Source organism: Pinus tabuliformis, chromosome 2_1 (genome assembly GCF_031772625.1).
Source record: "Pinus tabuliformis cultivar Carrire ecotype Pingquan chromosome 2_1, CPIR1, whole genome shotgun sequence".
Lineage (NCBI taxonomy): Eukaryota > Viridiplantae > Streptophyta > Pinopsida > Pinales > Pinaceae > Pinus > Pinus tabuliformis.
The window spans coordinates 649823630-649840376 of NC_142299.1; the positions used below are offsets into that span (position 1 = coordinate 649823630).

At 36.8% G+C, this 16747-nt stretch overlaps 1 protein-coding gene across 1 annotated transcript; it reads right to left on the bottom strand.

Moving 5' to 3' along the window:
- Positions 1-2276: 2276 nt before the first annotated feature.
- LOC149202257 (uncharacterized) lies at positions 2277-11956 on the bottom strand. Its single transcript, XM_089401532.1, has 3 exons — positions 11894-11956; positions 3553-5036; positions 2277-3345 (listed from the first exon to the last, which is right to left on the bottom strand). Exons 1-3 carry the CDS (start codon positions 11954-11956, stop codon positions 2277-2279), a joined length of 2616 nt encoding a protein of 871 aa, XP_089257658.1.
- Positions 11957-16747: the final 4791 nt, after the last annotated feature.

Consider the following 16747-nt stretch of genomic DNA (forward strand, 5'->3'; position numbering starts at 1 on the left):
ACATCGATTCAGTAGGTGTTCCTGATTCTCTATCTCTTTACTACACAGGTAACACCTTGATGGTCCAATCATTCCTCGTTTCTGCATATTGTCCCAAGTCAGGATCCGTCCTCTGCACACCAACCATGCAAAATATGTTACTTTTGGCCACCATTTTCCTTCCCAAATCTTTTTCCAATCCGTTGGTTCATCCTCCCTTTCCTCTTTCGTAGCCCAGTAATATGCTTCTTTGACTGTAAACATCCCCTGCATTGCTTTACCCCATCTAAGGATATCTTTACCTGCTCGGATCTTAATTTTCCTCGATTCTATTTCTCTGACATACACTTGCGCAGTCTCCAGACTTATACTATCATCCCATTCCTGCGGTCTTTTCCAGACTCTCCAAATATCATTTAATTCTGCTCTTCTCCAATAATCCCTTACATATTCCATTCCTGCTCTTTGCGATGTTGCTTGTATTTCATGCAGAGGTTGGTTTCTATCCAGCTTATCCCGCTGTTGCCATCCTTCCTCCCAAAACCTTGCTGAACTTCCTTCGCGGATTTCCCAAAAGGCTAGGTCCCTAACTAGATCCTTATTATTTCTTGCTAACTCCTATATTTGTGATCCTCTTGGAGTTTCTGCTATTCGTAGACGCCCTTCAGTTGTACCTGGCATATCATATTTTTGGTTCCATATTCTTTTCAACACATCAGTTCCCCCCTGTACCCATCTCCACCATAATTTCGCCCCTAAAACCTTATTTACGATTTCCAGATCTCTTACTCCAAGGCCTCCTTCCTCTTTCCTCTTGATTACATTCTTCCATGAAACCAAAGTCCATTTTTTCTGTTGCTTAGGTCCCCCCAAAGAAACTTACCCAAAATTTCTCTCATTTTAGAGAAAACGCCTTTGGGAGCAGCCATAATGGACAGAGGGTATATGGGGATAGATAATAATACCGATTTTAAAAGAATAACTCGGCTTGCTATATTCAGCAATCTGAACGACCAGCTGGCTAATCTTTTCCTGATCTTTTCCAATAAGCTTTGCCAATTCTTTATGCGGTTTGAGTTTATATCCAGCTGAATGCCCAAATATTTTGTAGGTAACTCTCCCTGTCTAAAGCCTAGAACTCTGGTTAAATGAGCCTTGACAGCTTCAGGTGAATTAAATATAAAAGTACAAGATTTATCATTATTAACCGCCATACCTGAAGCGTTCATGAAAACTTCTAAGACATGTTTGAAACTTCTTACCTCTCTAAGCGACGCTTCTCCAAACAACATCAAATCATCTACAAACTGTTGATGTGTGATGATTAGATTGTTTCCCCACAATCTAATGCCTTTGATTCGTCTTTCACTTACTTCTTTCTTGAGTTTTCTACTTAATCCTTCCATAGCCAGTATGAATAAGAACGGAGAAATTGGGTCCCCCTGCCTAATGCCCCTGGTGGCATTAAACGTATCTGTAGGAATCCCATTAACCAAAATTGAGAAGTTCGGAGTCGAGATCATACTAATTATCCATGCTATCCACCTGTTCTCAAATCCAAAAGCTTCTAAAACTGCGCTTAGATAGCTCCAGTTCAATCGATCATAGGCTTTAGACAAATCCAACTTCATAAGCATCCCTTTCTTTTTTCTCTCCTTTAAAGAATGTATCACTTCCTGAGATACCACTATACCATCCAAGATTTGCCGACCTTCCACAAACCCAGTCTGTTCAGGCGCAATTAAATTGGGTAGGAGAGGTTTCAACCTTTTCGCAATCAGGGTAGATATAATCTTATAAATAACATTACACAGGGCTATGGGTCTAAAGCCCTGTGGTTCTTCTGATGTATTACTTTTAAGAATCAGGGTGAAAAAGGTTGAGTTAATACCTGGCCAGATTCTCTGTCTTATTCGTGATTCCTCCACCGCCTCCAGTATCTCTTTGCCTATAAAGTGCCAGCTTGCCTGGAAAAATTCCACTGTATATCCATCTGGACCTGGAGCCTTATTCTTACCCATATTCATCACTACTTCTTCTACCTCTTCCAAGGTTACTGCCCGCATTAGTGCCTTGTTTTGGTCCTCTGTTACTATTCTTGGTATCTCCCTGCAGATATTAGTAATGGCATCCCCTCTATCCCTTTGATTTTCCATGAGCACCCCCTTGAAGTAATCAACTAGAGTCTTTTCGATATCTGCCTATTCTATCACTCTTTCTCCTTCTGCATTCTTAATTGAAAAAATTCTATTCCTCTGCCTATGTTGGATCATAGCTTGGTGAAAGAATTTTGTATTTCATTCGCCTTCCCTTAACCAACGGACCCTTGATTTTTGTCTCCACAAAATCTCCTCTTGTTTTCTTCTCTCCTCTAGCTGACTGATAATACGCCCTTCCTCCCTACTCTTCTCTTCGTCCCTGCCCTCCAATATTATTTTTTGCTGGATGTCCTCCATTTCTCCTTCTAATTTCTGCTTAGCCTCCATAATATTCCCAAATTCTTTCCTGTTCCATTCTTTGATTCTTTGTTTTAGTTCCTTAAGCTTCAATTGTATAGTATGCATTTTCCCTTTTCCCCTGCTAGTGCATTGATTCCACCAGTCTTCCAATTTCTTTATAAATTGTGGATCCCTAAGCCAAAAAGATTCAAAGCGAAAAGGCTTCTTCCCTTTGACCTGCTTGATATCAACATCTAACCGAATGGGCCAGTGATCAGAACCAAGGCTAGGGAGGATTTTAGCTTCAATGAACACATCCCGATTCAAAATTTGCTCCGATAGTAGAAATCTATCCAGTCTGGAGGCAATTTGATTCTGTCCTCCTCGACGATTGTTCCAGGTATGTACTCCATTTATTGTATGAATATCTACTAATCTCAGGTACCTAATCATATCGTTGAACTCCTCCATATTCTGGTCCTCTCTCCTTACTCCCCCTCTCTTTTCTCCTAGATTCCTGATCATATTAAAATCCCCTCCCATCATCCACGGGATGTTCGGGATTAAACTTCTCATAGTGTGGAGGTTCTTTAAGAAATCTTTCCGTTCACTATGATTATGAGGCCCATATACCCCGGTGAACAAAATTCTTTCCCCCATCCCTACTAATCTAAACAGACCTGACAGTATTCTAGGTAAAGTAAACCAATGTTCAAAAATTACCTCTTCCGGGTTCCACAAAATAGCCAATCCCCCTGCTGTCGCTATTGCATCTATGGCCATAACCTCATATCCTAATTTCAGTTTCCTTACAGTTTCTGTCATCTGTTGGCTTTCCATTTTCGTTTCCTGAATTACCATAATACTTGGCTTGTCTTTCTTTACTCTTTCCTTCAAATATCTCTGTTTCCCTTGACTATTAAGTCTCCTGATATTCCAGCTTAGAACAATCATTTAAAACTTTTTAGGAGTTTGTAGAAATACCTTTGATAGAGGTATCACCCTTCCTGAGTTTACGAGAGTCTCTCCCACTGCTTGGATTGATTCATTTAACGTTCTTCTCCCTTTTTTTCTTCCGCTCTTACTCTGACTATCGCCTTCTAGACTTTGGGAGTCCTGATTGTTTTGATCAGACCTGTGTTCTATAAATCCGGCCTTCTTCTCCTTATATCGTTGAAAGGTTTCCTTGTACAACTGTTTCTCTTTTTCTGGGATGAACCTTTCGTCCAATTTTTTCCAATCAGTGAGTAACTTCTTCATTATTTTTTCTTCCTCTGTTCCCACTTCTATTACAATTTCCTTACCCTTCTTTGATTGATCTGTAATAATATCATCTCGTACTCCCTCCTCCCCTTCCGGCTCTCTGCTTGGGCTTCTACTTTTTCTCTTTCCATCCTTTATGATTTCCATTGGAGCTATCGCATTGATCTCCTGTTCCGGTTCCATTGGAGTTGTCTCATTACTCTCCTTATCCTGTTTTCTGCCTTCAAACTCTTCTTCTTGCGTTTGGAGGATATTGAACTTGTTTTTACTCTCGAGTGATGAATTACCTTCCTTGGAGTGCATTTTAGGAGCCCCAAGATTTGGTTTCCTTCTCCTCTGTACCTCTTGGAATTCATGTGCTTCTCCTTCCATCCCTTTTCGTGTTCTAATGTCCTCCTTCTTGTCCTTTTCGACTTCCCCTACTTTAATTTGTGGACAATCCCTTGCTAGATGACCATATACATGACAGCGCCTACACCGAAACGGAATATGTTCGTAATCAATAGGTTGCTGCCAAATTTCATCCTGATATTCAAGCTCAATAGATTCTGGTAAGGGGGCGGAGATATTCATGTATACACAAATCCTTGCGTAAGAAGTATATTTGCCCCTTTTCGTGGATTCAGCCACCTTCACAAAAGTACCAATTGAATTACCAATTCCTTCCAATATTTCAGGATCCCAAAATTCATCCGGTAGCCCAACTAATCGAACCCATATCGGAGCTGCCATGATTTTCTCTTCATCAGGGTTGTATCGATCTTCCCAATATCGTGTAAACAACCCCGCATTATTCATAAAGTGTGGTCCCTCCTCAAAAACCTTTTCCTTGTCCTGTAAGTTTGCAAAAATGACTGTAAAAAAACCCTTAGCTCCCAATTTGAGATCTATATGTCCTCTTGGTTTCCATCGCTGCTGAATCCATCTCGTGAGGTCCCTTTCAGATGGCCAATACCCTATAAACTTACATATTAACGCGTGATCTCTCATGTAACATCGGTAATTTTCCAGCTTGTTATTTGGAATCACATACCTGGGCTTTTTCTGTGCCCGGGGAAGGCATTTGTTCACCAGTCGTGCTTGCCATTGGTTCCCCATTACTGGTATTTCCTTGTTTATTTCCGTCACCCTCCCATTCCCACTACTATTTCCGGAATTACCTGCCATTACATTCCTAAAGGAGGGGATCTCTCCCCTCCCCTGCCTTTCGTCCATTACTTCACTCAGACCTTCAAAACCGCCTATCCTCGGGCAATATTTTCGTAAACTGTAAATTACTTGTTCAGTTTTCACCAAAACAAAATACCGGCTTTTCTCTGCTTCGTTCCACTCTCTCACAACGGCGTTCCTAGAATTCTGCAATCATTCAGATTCCTCCGTAAACCCTTGTGCTATATTACTCCGTAAACCCTTGTGCTATATTAATGTGCTTCGTTCCACCATCTTTCCTTTTCTTTGAAATTTTAATGGTTAAGAGTATGATTAATATGGCCAAATTCTAAAAATCATTACTAAATTTAAAATAAAATTTAATTAATAAAAGACTAAAAAAATAACTATACAAAACATTTAAATAATGTGGATTCATAAAAAATTTGCTTAAATTCTTTAAATTCATGTTAAAAAATAATTATACAAAACATTTAAATAATGTGGATTCATAAAAAATTTGCACGTGAAAGAATTAAATTCTTTTTAAACTCATGTATAAATCAATATTTAAAATAGATCTATACTAATATATCCGAAATTCAAAACAAAAAACTTCTTGCTGAAATTCTTCGAACATAGCTTACATTTTAACACTGGTGTGAACGAAAGTTAGAAACAAGATTTTCAAAAATGTACGCTATCCACTATTAAGGTTGGAGCTGTTTTCATTTGTTATAAGGAGATGCTGCGTTTGCAACGAGGCAGACAATATGTATAGAGGGGAGATCATTATTAATGTTCGTTACTTGTGCATTGAATTAACCATCTGGTAGAATTCTGAAGCTTGCACCTACTGCATTGGTAAACACTGATTGACCAGTGGCCACATATTCTAAAATCGTTCCAATCTATGTTAAAATGTAATTACCACACATCAAATATACACTCTTTGACAGGCAGAGAATTGTGCATGATGTAAGCAAGAGCGTATCGATGATTTTAGTGAGGTTATACAACAGCATGTAACTTTATATTGTGCATGATGTAAGCACGAGCGTATCGATGATTTTAATGAGCGTTATACAACAGATTGTAACTTTATATGTAACAGTGGCATTTTCAAAATAGGTCACTTCTTAGGTATAAATTTTGGGCACCTTATAGATGAAAATAAAAAATTTCAAAGGGTAATAGCTGCAATGCAAAATAGTCGGGTAAGGATAAGGATAAGATAAGGGTAAGTGCAGAGAATGGATTAAAGGTTGTGTGGAGTAGGGAGAAAATTTAATTTAATATATATATATTCTATAAGTTTTCATCATAATTTAATTAACATGTTTTATTTAAATATTATAAATTAATAAGTAATTATAATTTTATATATATTTTAATTATTTTACATAAGCGAGGAGCTCCACACAATGAGTCATTGTAGGTTTCAACTATAGTTTAATTAATCTAACTTATCTAACTGGTATAAATTAATAAGTTAGTGGGAGCTCCGCACAATGAGCTATTGTTAATTTTCCTTTCAAATCAATCATCAATAAACAAAAGTAATTCCATAGATTATAATTAACGATTTAATACAATCAGAACTAGTCAAACTTAAATTATTGTATGATTGTTGCTTTCTTATCTCCTTGAAATGAAAATGTCATATACATTTAACATGAGCTACCATACGGTGGAGAGTTTAATTATATCGTCAATTCGCTGATATCCGAATCTACAGTCAAGTTCAAATGGCTCACATTGTTAGAAATTGTAATTACTACAGTATGTGGAATTAGCTAAAATTAGAGAATCAGTTAACTGAGTGTTGATAGTTGAGTCAAGTCGAGTGATAAATGAAGAGTTAAGTGCAATCCATATTTAGAGTGTGAGTTAATTGAGTTACATGTGTGAGCATGTCAAGATATTTTAGGCGAGTAGCTAGTCGAAAAGGTTAAATACCCTTCACCGGGTTCACTATAAGAATCAAGTTTTGTTTGATCAATAGAAAAGCAGCAGCTCCTGTGATTTGTGTGTGAATTATTTGTTTTGTCTGCTTTGTCTTACCAACAATTTCGTATCAGAGCTAGATTAAGCTAGAGCTTTTCAAACAGAGAGAGCCTTTTGCAGAACCACATTCAAACAGGGAGAGTTGCAGAACCACACCGTGTGAGTGTTAAGTCACACTGTCCGAGAATAACGAAGTATTTTTAGTCTACCGCCATAAAGAAAAGAATGTGCCGTCGCTACCGTCCTGAGCCAACAGTCGACTCGTCGTCAACAGTTTGTAGAGTTGTAGCTGTCCTTTTGTTTTAAAATAAAGTGAGAGCCTAAGCATTCATTGTGTAAACCATCGTCGAAGCGTTCTTGCGCATGTGAGTCGCCCAAGTGTTCAAACAAAATTAAATTTTTGTTGAAGTCAACGTTATTCCGAAGTTTTTTGAGAAGACGAAGTAAAAGTTTTTAAAATGGGCATAGCCAAGGTTTAATTGAAAACTTTTATTTTAAAATGGCCGCCCAAAATTTGGAAGGGTTATTTGGGTTGAAGTTTAAAAAGGAAGATGTATTGAAGTGAATGTTTTATGGCTTCGTAAGTAATTTTTTATTTTCAAAAAAAAGGAAAAAGGTTTTTTACTGGCAAGAGAATTTAGGGCTTTGCTAAAGTTAATTTATTAGTGAATTTTTTGGTGTTTTGTCAAGCATGATAACTTTTGGATGAAGATTGTTGCCGTACAGGGGTGCATATTGAAAATTATATTTTATTTCGGGGGCGATATGGAAGACAACCTCATGCAATCCGCAAAAAAACTATAAGAAAAGGAATGACAATAGTCATGAGTCGCGGAAGACTAAGAAAATGAATCATTGAGAAGTCTAGCAGAAGACAACGAAGAAATCGAGGGTGATTAGTGTAGCTTTGATTTGCTACCACCTCCTTTGTTTATAGGTAAATATTTTGATCATTGGGTTATCAAGATGTTAATTTTTCTTCGAGCTAAAGAGTTAATTGAGTACAAGTCTAATAACCCATATGATGAAGTATGTGATGCTTTAGCATTGAATTTTATAAACATGCATTGGATGAGAAGTGTTTATGCAAGGTAACAAAAGCTACAACTTTCAAGGAAGCATGGAAGTTCTTGGAAGAAGAGTTTGGTGCAAGGAGGAGTGACATGCAACATCAGGTTATGTCACAAGAAAAGAGGTTAGCTGCAGATCTGAGAGTATATGAGCAAGACTTTGAGAGGAAAACAGAGCTTGGAGAACTCACTTAAAAGTGGATGATGGTTGTCAAGAACATAAAATTGAAACCCACTATGCAAGCATGCATATATATGAAGAAGATGCAACAAAGATTGCAGAGAGAGAAGCAGTAGCCCAAGAGCAAATAAATTCTCAAGGACTCCATTATAATGTGGATGATACATATTATGGTGAATCCCACTGTGATGAGACACATGTGGATGATGACTGCAAAGTTATATGTGAATTCATGAATCCAACCACAACTAATGGATTTGGTGAAGTTGAAATTGTCAATGAAATTGACAATGAGCACATGCATGCTTAGATATCCCACCATAGTGTGGATGAACATTATGTTGATGTTATGTGTGGTTTTATTTTTGAAACAGAGATTGATTATGACAATATGGTAAGTGCAATGTTTGATGAAACATTGAAGGTTGAAGCTGCCATTGTAGCAGCAAGATATGAAGCAGTTGGAACTGCTCATGAAGCAGTATGTCATCTAGCAGCAGTTGATGATCAAGAATAGGATAAAGTGATTGAAGAGTTTTTGATGAGAATATCCACTGACCACATAATAGTGGAAGATAGTTTCAGTGAAGTTGAAAAGAAGGTAGAGAAGGAAGAGGTAGAGTAGGAATCTCTCACTAAAGAGCATAATAAAGGTGTTTTTTAGAATGTTTTTGAATATGCAGGCGTTCAAAATAACATGGGAGAAAAAGTTGAAAAAAAAGTTCTTAATAAGTTTGATGCATCTTTGAAGCTCATTGAAGAATGGATTCAGAAACCAATAGAACAAATTGATGTGAGTCTTAAAGGAGCAGATAGAATAAAATAATTGAATGAAATGGTGAATATTGATCTCGAGTGTGCAGATTACAGGAAAAAAGCAGTAGTACTTGATGATGAAAGTGAAAAGAATGATATGGAAGAGAAAGATGAATGCATTTAAACCATTTTTCAGCAATGGAGTCAAGAAGAGATCAGATTTTTCTATCAAGGAATATGGCAGAAAGAAAGTCATGAATATGAAGCATAAGAAGCAGAGAAAAGAAGACAATTTGGGGATGCAATGTTTTGGCAGTAGTCCATGGTTGGACGAATATTTGAAGAGGAAGATGTAGTAGACAAGATGAGATTGTGTTTCAGCATAAATTCAAGAAAATTAAAAGAAGAATTCCATCAACATCAAATAAAGGAATATGGAGCCTACAACAAGAAAGCACAACAGAGAAAGAAGCAATTTCAATGATATAAAATTTGGAAGAAGAGAAAACGAAAATGCAAAATCGTGACAAAATTAGAGTCATTATAAGCCTAGCTGAGACATAGACCGTCATGAATGTGTCAGTGATAATTGAGTCAATTTATATTGTAAGCCTAGTAGGCATAGTTGAGTCATGTTGATTCATATGGTCGTAATTAAGGGGGAGTGTTAGAAATTGTAATTACTCCCGCATGTGGAGTTAGCTAAAATTAGAGAGTTAGTTAACTGAGTGTTGAGTGTTGACTGTTGAGTCAAGTTGAGTGATGGATGAAGAGTTAAATGCAGTCCATATTTAGAGTGTGAGTTAAGTGTGTGTGCATGTCAAGATATTTTAGGCGAGTTGCTAGTCGAAAAAGTTAAATACCCTTCACTGGGTTCATTGTAAGAATCAAGTTTTGTGTGATCAATAGAAGAGTCGTAGGTCATGTGTTTTATGTGTGAATTTGTGTTTTGTCTCCTCTGCCTTTCCAACACAAATGGTTGTAAATTTTGACGCGAGTTACAACATTCACATGGAAACACGAAAAGGTGTAACCTCTGTTTTAGTTGGGTTGCATATGGGAAACTTGATAGTAAGAAGTCTAGGTTTTATTCCCAAGCACACACATAATATACAAGAATGTCATCCTAATTCCTTACCTTTATAAGAATGCAGTTGATCAAATTTAAAATATTTATAGCATTAGTATAAATTCATTTTAAACAGGGATCTAACATGAGCAGAGAGGGATCCAATTTCTTCAAGTGTAATTTTTTTTAAGAGTTGACACTATTTAAATTTTTGTATAATTATAATGATAATTATTTTATGTTTTTAGATTTTTCATAGTTTTTATTTTGGCGGAACAAAATTTCAATTAAATTTTGATGATAGACAAACAACATTACACATCATACTGAGTAATACAATAACCCTATAAGCTCAATAACTAAGCCTTGTCAGTTTGTGCTTAAATATATCTGGATTAACGTTAGCGCAGTGATATAGAATATCATATTTTGTTGTTCCAATGCATGCTTGTACTATTTGATGCATATGCGTTTCAACTCAATTTTGTTATTTATAGTGCCCACAGATACATACATAATTTAATACTGAGGTTTGCAACAGTTCACGATATTGCAAGTTATCCTATTATTATTCATTGTTGGCATATCCAACGTCAGACATATCGCGGGTCGAATCTGTTCCGAATTGATAACAATGATCTGCCTCACCAATATAGATGGTGAGGCATAGTTAACTTGTTGAACAAACATTTTGTATTATAAATTTCCAGCTCCGCACCTACCGAATTATGAAGTTATGAGGAATCACAAAGCAATTATTTAGTCGTGGATTTGGATTTATAAGAAGAAAAAGGTAGATGTAGCATTTCACTGTGTTATATTTTGAAAGTAGTTAAAATTGACTCAAACTAGTTCAAATGCCAAGTCCCCTATATTAGGTCCTCTTATGGAGATTAAAAGAGACTATTAATCAATTAATTGGACGAGATAATGATTAGGGACATTAATGGGATAGACTAGTGTGTAGGGGTCCCTGAAATAGCTGATCTAAAATTGATTGCTAGTTAATGTTGTGCTAGTATCATTTCCAGTTATAAAAATTTCTTTGCTTTGGTTTGCTTATCCATAAAGAGTTTATCTATGAGCATGTGATTGTCAATTCATGTAACTTGGTGAAATTGGTGTTTTATATGAACTTAAAAGCATGAATTTAAATGGTTGAACAACAAAATAAAAAAAATAGCAAGAAAAAATAATAGAGCTCAATACACAAATTTTTGTTGAAAAAGTTCACCCCTCCTTGGCTACATCTCCTTGGTCCAACTTCATTGTGTGGGCCTTTGTATTAGCTTCAATAGTTCTCAAATTGTTGTTACATGCATCCAATTCTCTTGGAACCTATTCCATTGAATTCAAAACATTCAAATCTATCAGAAATGACTATTTGTTTACTCCATTTGTTTACCAACTGCTCTAGGAATGGCCTCCAACACCTGGTGGCCTTAGGCTTAAAAAATATTCAAGTGACCAAAAACACCTATAGATGACCTCTTCTGCCTCTGAAACCTGCTCCAATGAGTTCATAGCATTCTAATTAGCCAAAAATGACTATTCATTTTCGAAATTTGGTTAATAATTGAGTAAGTTATGGCTCAAACAATTTTTCCTACAAAACCTCCACTAAATTTGGAGAACTGCTAGTTAGTTCCGCCAAGTTTGGTGGCAGTTCTGGATTTGGTGGCTCCTCCAAAATCTCCGCCAACTTAATCAAGGGGCTAATTAAAGCTTGAACGTGGATTAATTAACTTAAATGCGATTAGCACGCTAAGCATTATCCATTCGTTGGCCCCAACCCTCGGTTTTGGCATGTGGTCACATGGCGTGGGGGCTGGCCCGCAGGACTGGCTCCCACTACCCTGTTGTCAGACTTAAACAGTGCATTTAAATATATGAATGTTGCAATGCTTTTCAATTTTTGTAGTCGTGGCCCAATGGTTGGTGGTGGTAATGGTGCGGCAGAGGTCATGGGTTCAAAACCCACCTCTGCCCATGTGTCTGTCATACACATTTGGCCGCTCATTTTCAAATTCGAATTTGCCACCATCGATTTTGGAATTGAATATATTTAATATAAAATATATATATAATATTTATAATATAATATATAGTTAAAACTATAAAATTATCGATATATATATATATAGATATATATATCTATTTATTTATTTAAAAAAAATTCAAATTCCACAATTATTAATTGGTAAAATCACCTCTTCACAAACCATTTGGAAAATCTAAAGATGACACTTGTCACAGTGTCACTAGCTGAAACTGGAGAATATTCTTTGCATGTTGATTGGGCATCCAATCAACTCTAATCAAACTTTGACTTTAACTTTTTTTTTACCAAACTTTCAGAAGCTCTAACTTTTGCATACGATGTTGGTTTTTCAAACCATTCATAGCATTGAAATCCTGGAGACGAACTCTATCCTTTCATTCATGTATGAAGCAATTCTTATCACTTCATTTTTTTAGCTAAAATACTGATCCTTGATCATTCCTCCCCACTAGAAGCCTTTTGGACCCCAAAAGCTCTCTTGATCACTGATTATGTTGATGAGGGGACTCTTCCCTCATCCTTCCAGTCTTTATCCATTGAAGTTTTCACAATTTCATCATTTGGAGCTTTTCATAGAAAGTCAAATTTTTCCTTGATTTCGACGGCCATCTATTGCTGTCTTTGACACCGTCATGTTGAAATATGTTATGAAACTAGCTCACAAAAAGATAGAAAAGAGAGATCAACACCTTATAATTCAACCTCTTCGAGGGGGCAACCTCCTTTACATTACACAAATGAACAATTCTTGGATGATTCAAATGACAAAACCTCCTTTCTATATATAGGAGTCTAAGGAGTCACAATATAACCCAGCTGACCTAACAATAATAATATAAAGCCACAAAAATAACAATAGAGGGATTCTATGGGGCACAGTAATAACAATACGGAGACAATAGGGGTATAACAATATTAATAAGGGATACAACTACAATAGTAATGGGGTAATCACTAGTATTATAGGGACACAACATGCCCCTCTTCTTCAAAAAAGTGTTGTCCTCAACGCTTGAGTAGTTTTGGATGTTTCTGTATAAAATTCTCATCCTCCCATGTGGAATCTTCAGCGGATAAGTTCTTCCACTTGATAAGATACTCCAAAATTAATTGATTTCGTAACTGTTGAGTTCTTGTTTATGTGACTGCTTCTGGTTCCAATATAATTTTTCCTTCCTCGTCAAGTTCTGGCATATTGTTTGGAATGGGAGCTTGTCGCCTATAACCTTCTTTAAACCTGAAACATGGGAAACTGGGTGCAATCGAGAAGCTGCAGGAAGCTCCAATTTGTATGCCATAGTACCAATCTTTTGCAACACCTTGTACGAACCATAATACTTTGGTGATAATTTATTATCCTTCTTATCTTGTTTGAGGGACATCTACTTATATGGTTGTAGCCATAGGAATACCCAATCACCTACATCAAAACTTCTTTTGCTGTGATGTTGATCTTCCTGTTGTTTCATTCTATTTTGTGCCAACATGAGGTTATCCTTTAAGAGTTGGAGGACTTGTTGTTGATGTTCGATGTGATGTTCCACTGCTTGAACCTTAGAATTTTCTCTTAAATATGATGTGATGGATGGTGGCTGATATCTATAAAGTGCCATAAATGGGGTCATTTTTGTTGTTGTATGGAAGGAAGTGTTATACCACCATTCAGCCAGAGGCAACCACTTGACCCATTGTCTCTGTTTATCCGATACAAAGCAACGAAGATATCCTTCAAAACATTTATTTACTATCTCAGTTTTCCCATCAGATTGAGGATGATAAGATGAGCTATGAGCTAACTGAGTACCAAGACAAGAAAATAATTCTGTCCAAAAATTTCCAGTGAAAATGGGATCTCTGTCACTTACAATAATCTTTGGGTTTCCATGTAGCTTTTGAATTGTTTCCATAAATGTAGTAGAAACTGTATTGGCTTTAAATGGATGTGATAATGCACAAAAGTGTGCATACTTGGTAAGTCTGTCAACTACCACCATGATGACACTCTTTCCCTCAGACTTGGGTAAACCTGTTATAAAATCCATTGAAACCTCCTCCCAACGTTGGCTTGGAATGGATAAAGGTTGTGATAGACCCGATGTCTTAATTGCTTCAACTTTATTTTGTTGGCAAACCAAACATTCCACCACAAACTTTTGAATATCTGATTTAAGGCCCTCCTAAAAAATTTCCTTCTTACCCTGTGGTAAGTTTTTAAAAATCCTGAGTGCCCTCCTAAGGGAGAAGTGTGCAATTCCATAAGAATATTTTGTTTTAGCTGGGAATTCTTATGGAGGTATAAGCGATATTTGTACCATAATGAATAATTTTGCCAACTAAATGTATGAGATGTACTGGAGTCTTGTTGTAACTTTCGAATAAGTGCCCACACTTCTTCGTCGTTCTTCCATTCCTCCCTTGCTTCGTTTATCCAATCTGGTTGGATAATAGAAATGGCGCACAACAATGCTTCCACATCCTCATCCTTTCTTGAGAGTGCATCTGCCACCACATTTTGCTTCCCTTTTTTGTAGATGATTTCAAAGTCATAACCCAACATCTTTGTGACCCACTTTTGTTGCTCTTCAAAGGATAATCTTTGTTCTAAAAAGTATTTAAGGCTATCATGATCCATTTTTACCTTGAAGTGTCTTCCCATTAGGTAGGGTCGCCATTTCTTAAGTGCATGGAGTATTGCCAACATTTCCTTCTCATAAATAGCTTTGTGTAAAAACTTTCCCTTGATTGGATGAATTTCAGAAGCAATGGGTCTTTCATCTTGCATTAAATCAACACCAATTCCATTTCCTGAAGCATCACATTCCACAATAAAGGTTTTTGTGAAGTCTGGTGTAGCTAAGACCAGTGCTTGGCACATTGCCTCTTTAAGATGCTCGAAGGCCTTTGTTTCTTCTGGAGTCCATGAAAATGCATCTTTCTTCAATAATGTTGTTAGAGGTGCTACTATTCTCCCATAATTCTTAACAAACTTGTGATAATACCCTGTCAACCCGAGAAATCCTTGCAGATGCTTTATGGATGTGGGGATTTTCATTCCTTAATGGCTTTAATTTTGCTAGGGTCTACCTTAACTCCTTCATGAGATACAATATGACCCAGATATTCCACCTCTTGTACTCCAAAGAAACATTTGGATCTTTTTGCATATAATTGTTTCTCCTCCAATAGTTGTAGCACCCTATCAACATGTTCAACATGATCCTTCCAAGACTTGCTGTAGATTAGTATATCATCAAAAAATACTAACACAAATTTTCTAAGGAATGGTTTGAAAATGGAATTCATCAAACCTTGAAATGTTGAAGGTGCATTGGTAAGGCCAAAAGGCATGACCAAAAATTCATAATGACCCTCATGAGTTCTAAATGTTGTTTTCAGAATGTCTTCAGTCTTCATTCTGATTTGATGATATCCTGAACGAAGATCCAACTTGGTGAAGTAAATTGATCCATGCAATTCATCCAGTAATTCATCAATGACAGGAATGGGAAACTTATCTTTAATAGTGAGCATGTTGAACTCCCTATAATCCGAACACATGCGCCATGATCCATCCTTCTTGTGCACCAATACTACTGGAGCAGAGAAAGAACTTTGACTCGGTTGAATTATACCAGCCTCTAGCATTTCTGCAACCATACGTTCAATTTCACTCTTTTGGGCATAGGGATATCTGTATGGCCTGATGTTTGGAGGAACACTTCCTGGAATCAGATGAATAGCATGATCATGATCACGAATAGGTGGGAGACCTTTGGGAGTCTCAAATACCTTGGAATGATTGTCCAAGCCTTTTTGGAGATCTGGAGAAATAGATGATTCCAATGTGGAAACATCTAGCGAACATAATTGAGCAATTACACCTCTTTGTTCCTTTTTTAGAAGCTTGTCATACCATTAGAGCTGATTATCTTTCCCGGTTTCCCTGAAATACCCCTTAATTCAACTTCCTTTCCTTCCATAGAAAATTTCATGAAAAGTTCTTGAAAATTAAAAGCTATTGTACCCAAGGATTGTAGCCATTAGACTCCTAGTACAACATCAGCACCTCCATTGGAATGGAAAGCAATGGGCTAGTCAATACATATTCTCCCATGGATAGCTTGATATTATGGCACTTTCCAGAGCAATTTATTGTTCCTCCATTTGCAACCATCACTTGACACTCTGGTGCTGGATATAAGAAGCAATTCAATTCTTTTGCTACCTTACAATGAATAAAATTGTGGGTACTTCCTAAATCAATCAACACTATTACCTTTTTCTTCTTGATTTGTCCTATCTTGATGGTTTGAGGAGTGGTAATTCCCGCGAATGCATTACAATATATGGTCAGATTCGTTTCTTCTTTATCTAAGCTTTGTTCCTGGAGGATATCCTCTTCTTTTGACCTTTCTTGCTCATTTTCTTCTTCCTCTTTACAATCTATGTAGAATAATTTCTTCTCAGCACACTTATGACCTTTAGTGTATTTGCTATCACAACTGTAACAAGCCCTTTTGCTATTTTTTCTTCCAATTGTTGTGGTGTCAACCTTATAGGTTGTGGAAGACTAGGAGCAACAACACTTCCATCTTTATAGTTGTGAGTGGTATGCTTCCTGGTTGCCATAATTTTGCTTTCCATTTTTCTTGCTAACCTGAATGCCTTCTCTAATGAATCAGGTTCCCAGAGGTGAACATCATGTTGGATATTATCCTTTAAAGTCCCTATGAACACATCAATCCTATGCTCCTCTGGAATATTTTTTACCCT

Coding starts and splice junctions, on each gene's coding strand:
- LOC149202257 (XM_089401532.1), bottom strand. CDS start 11,956: ATGGTGGCAAATTCGAATTTGAAAATGAGCGGCCAAATGTGTATGACA. Junction 5,037..11,893: donor TGACAGACACATGGGCAGAG/GTGGGTTTTGAA, acceptor GAATGATTGCAG/AATTCTAGGAACGCCGTTGT. Junction 3,346..3,552: donor GCCGGATTTATAGAACACAG/GTCTGATCAAAA, acceptor CTGGAATATCAG/GAGACTTAATAGTCAAGGGA.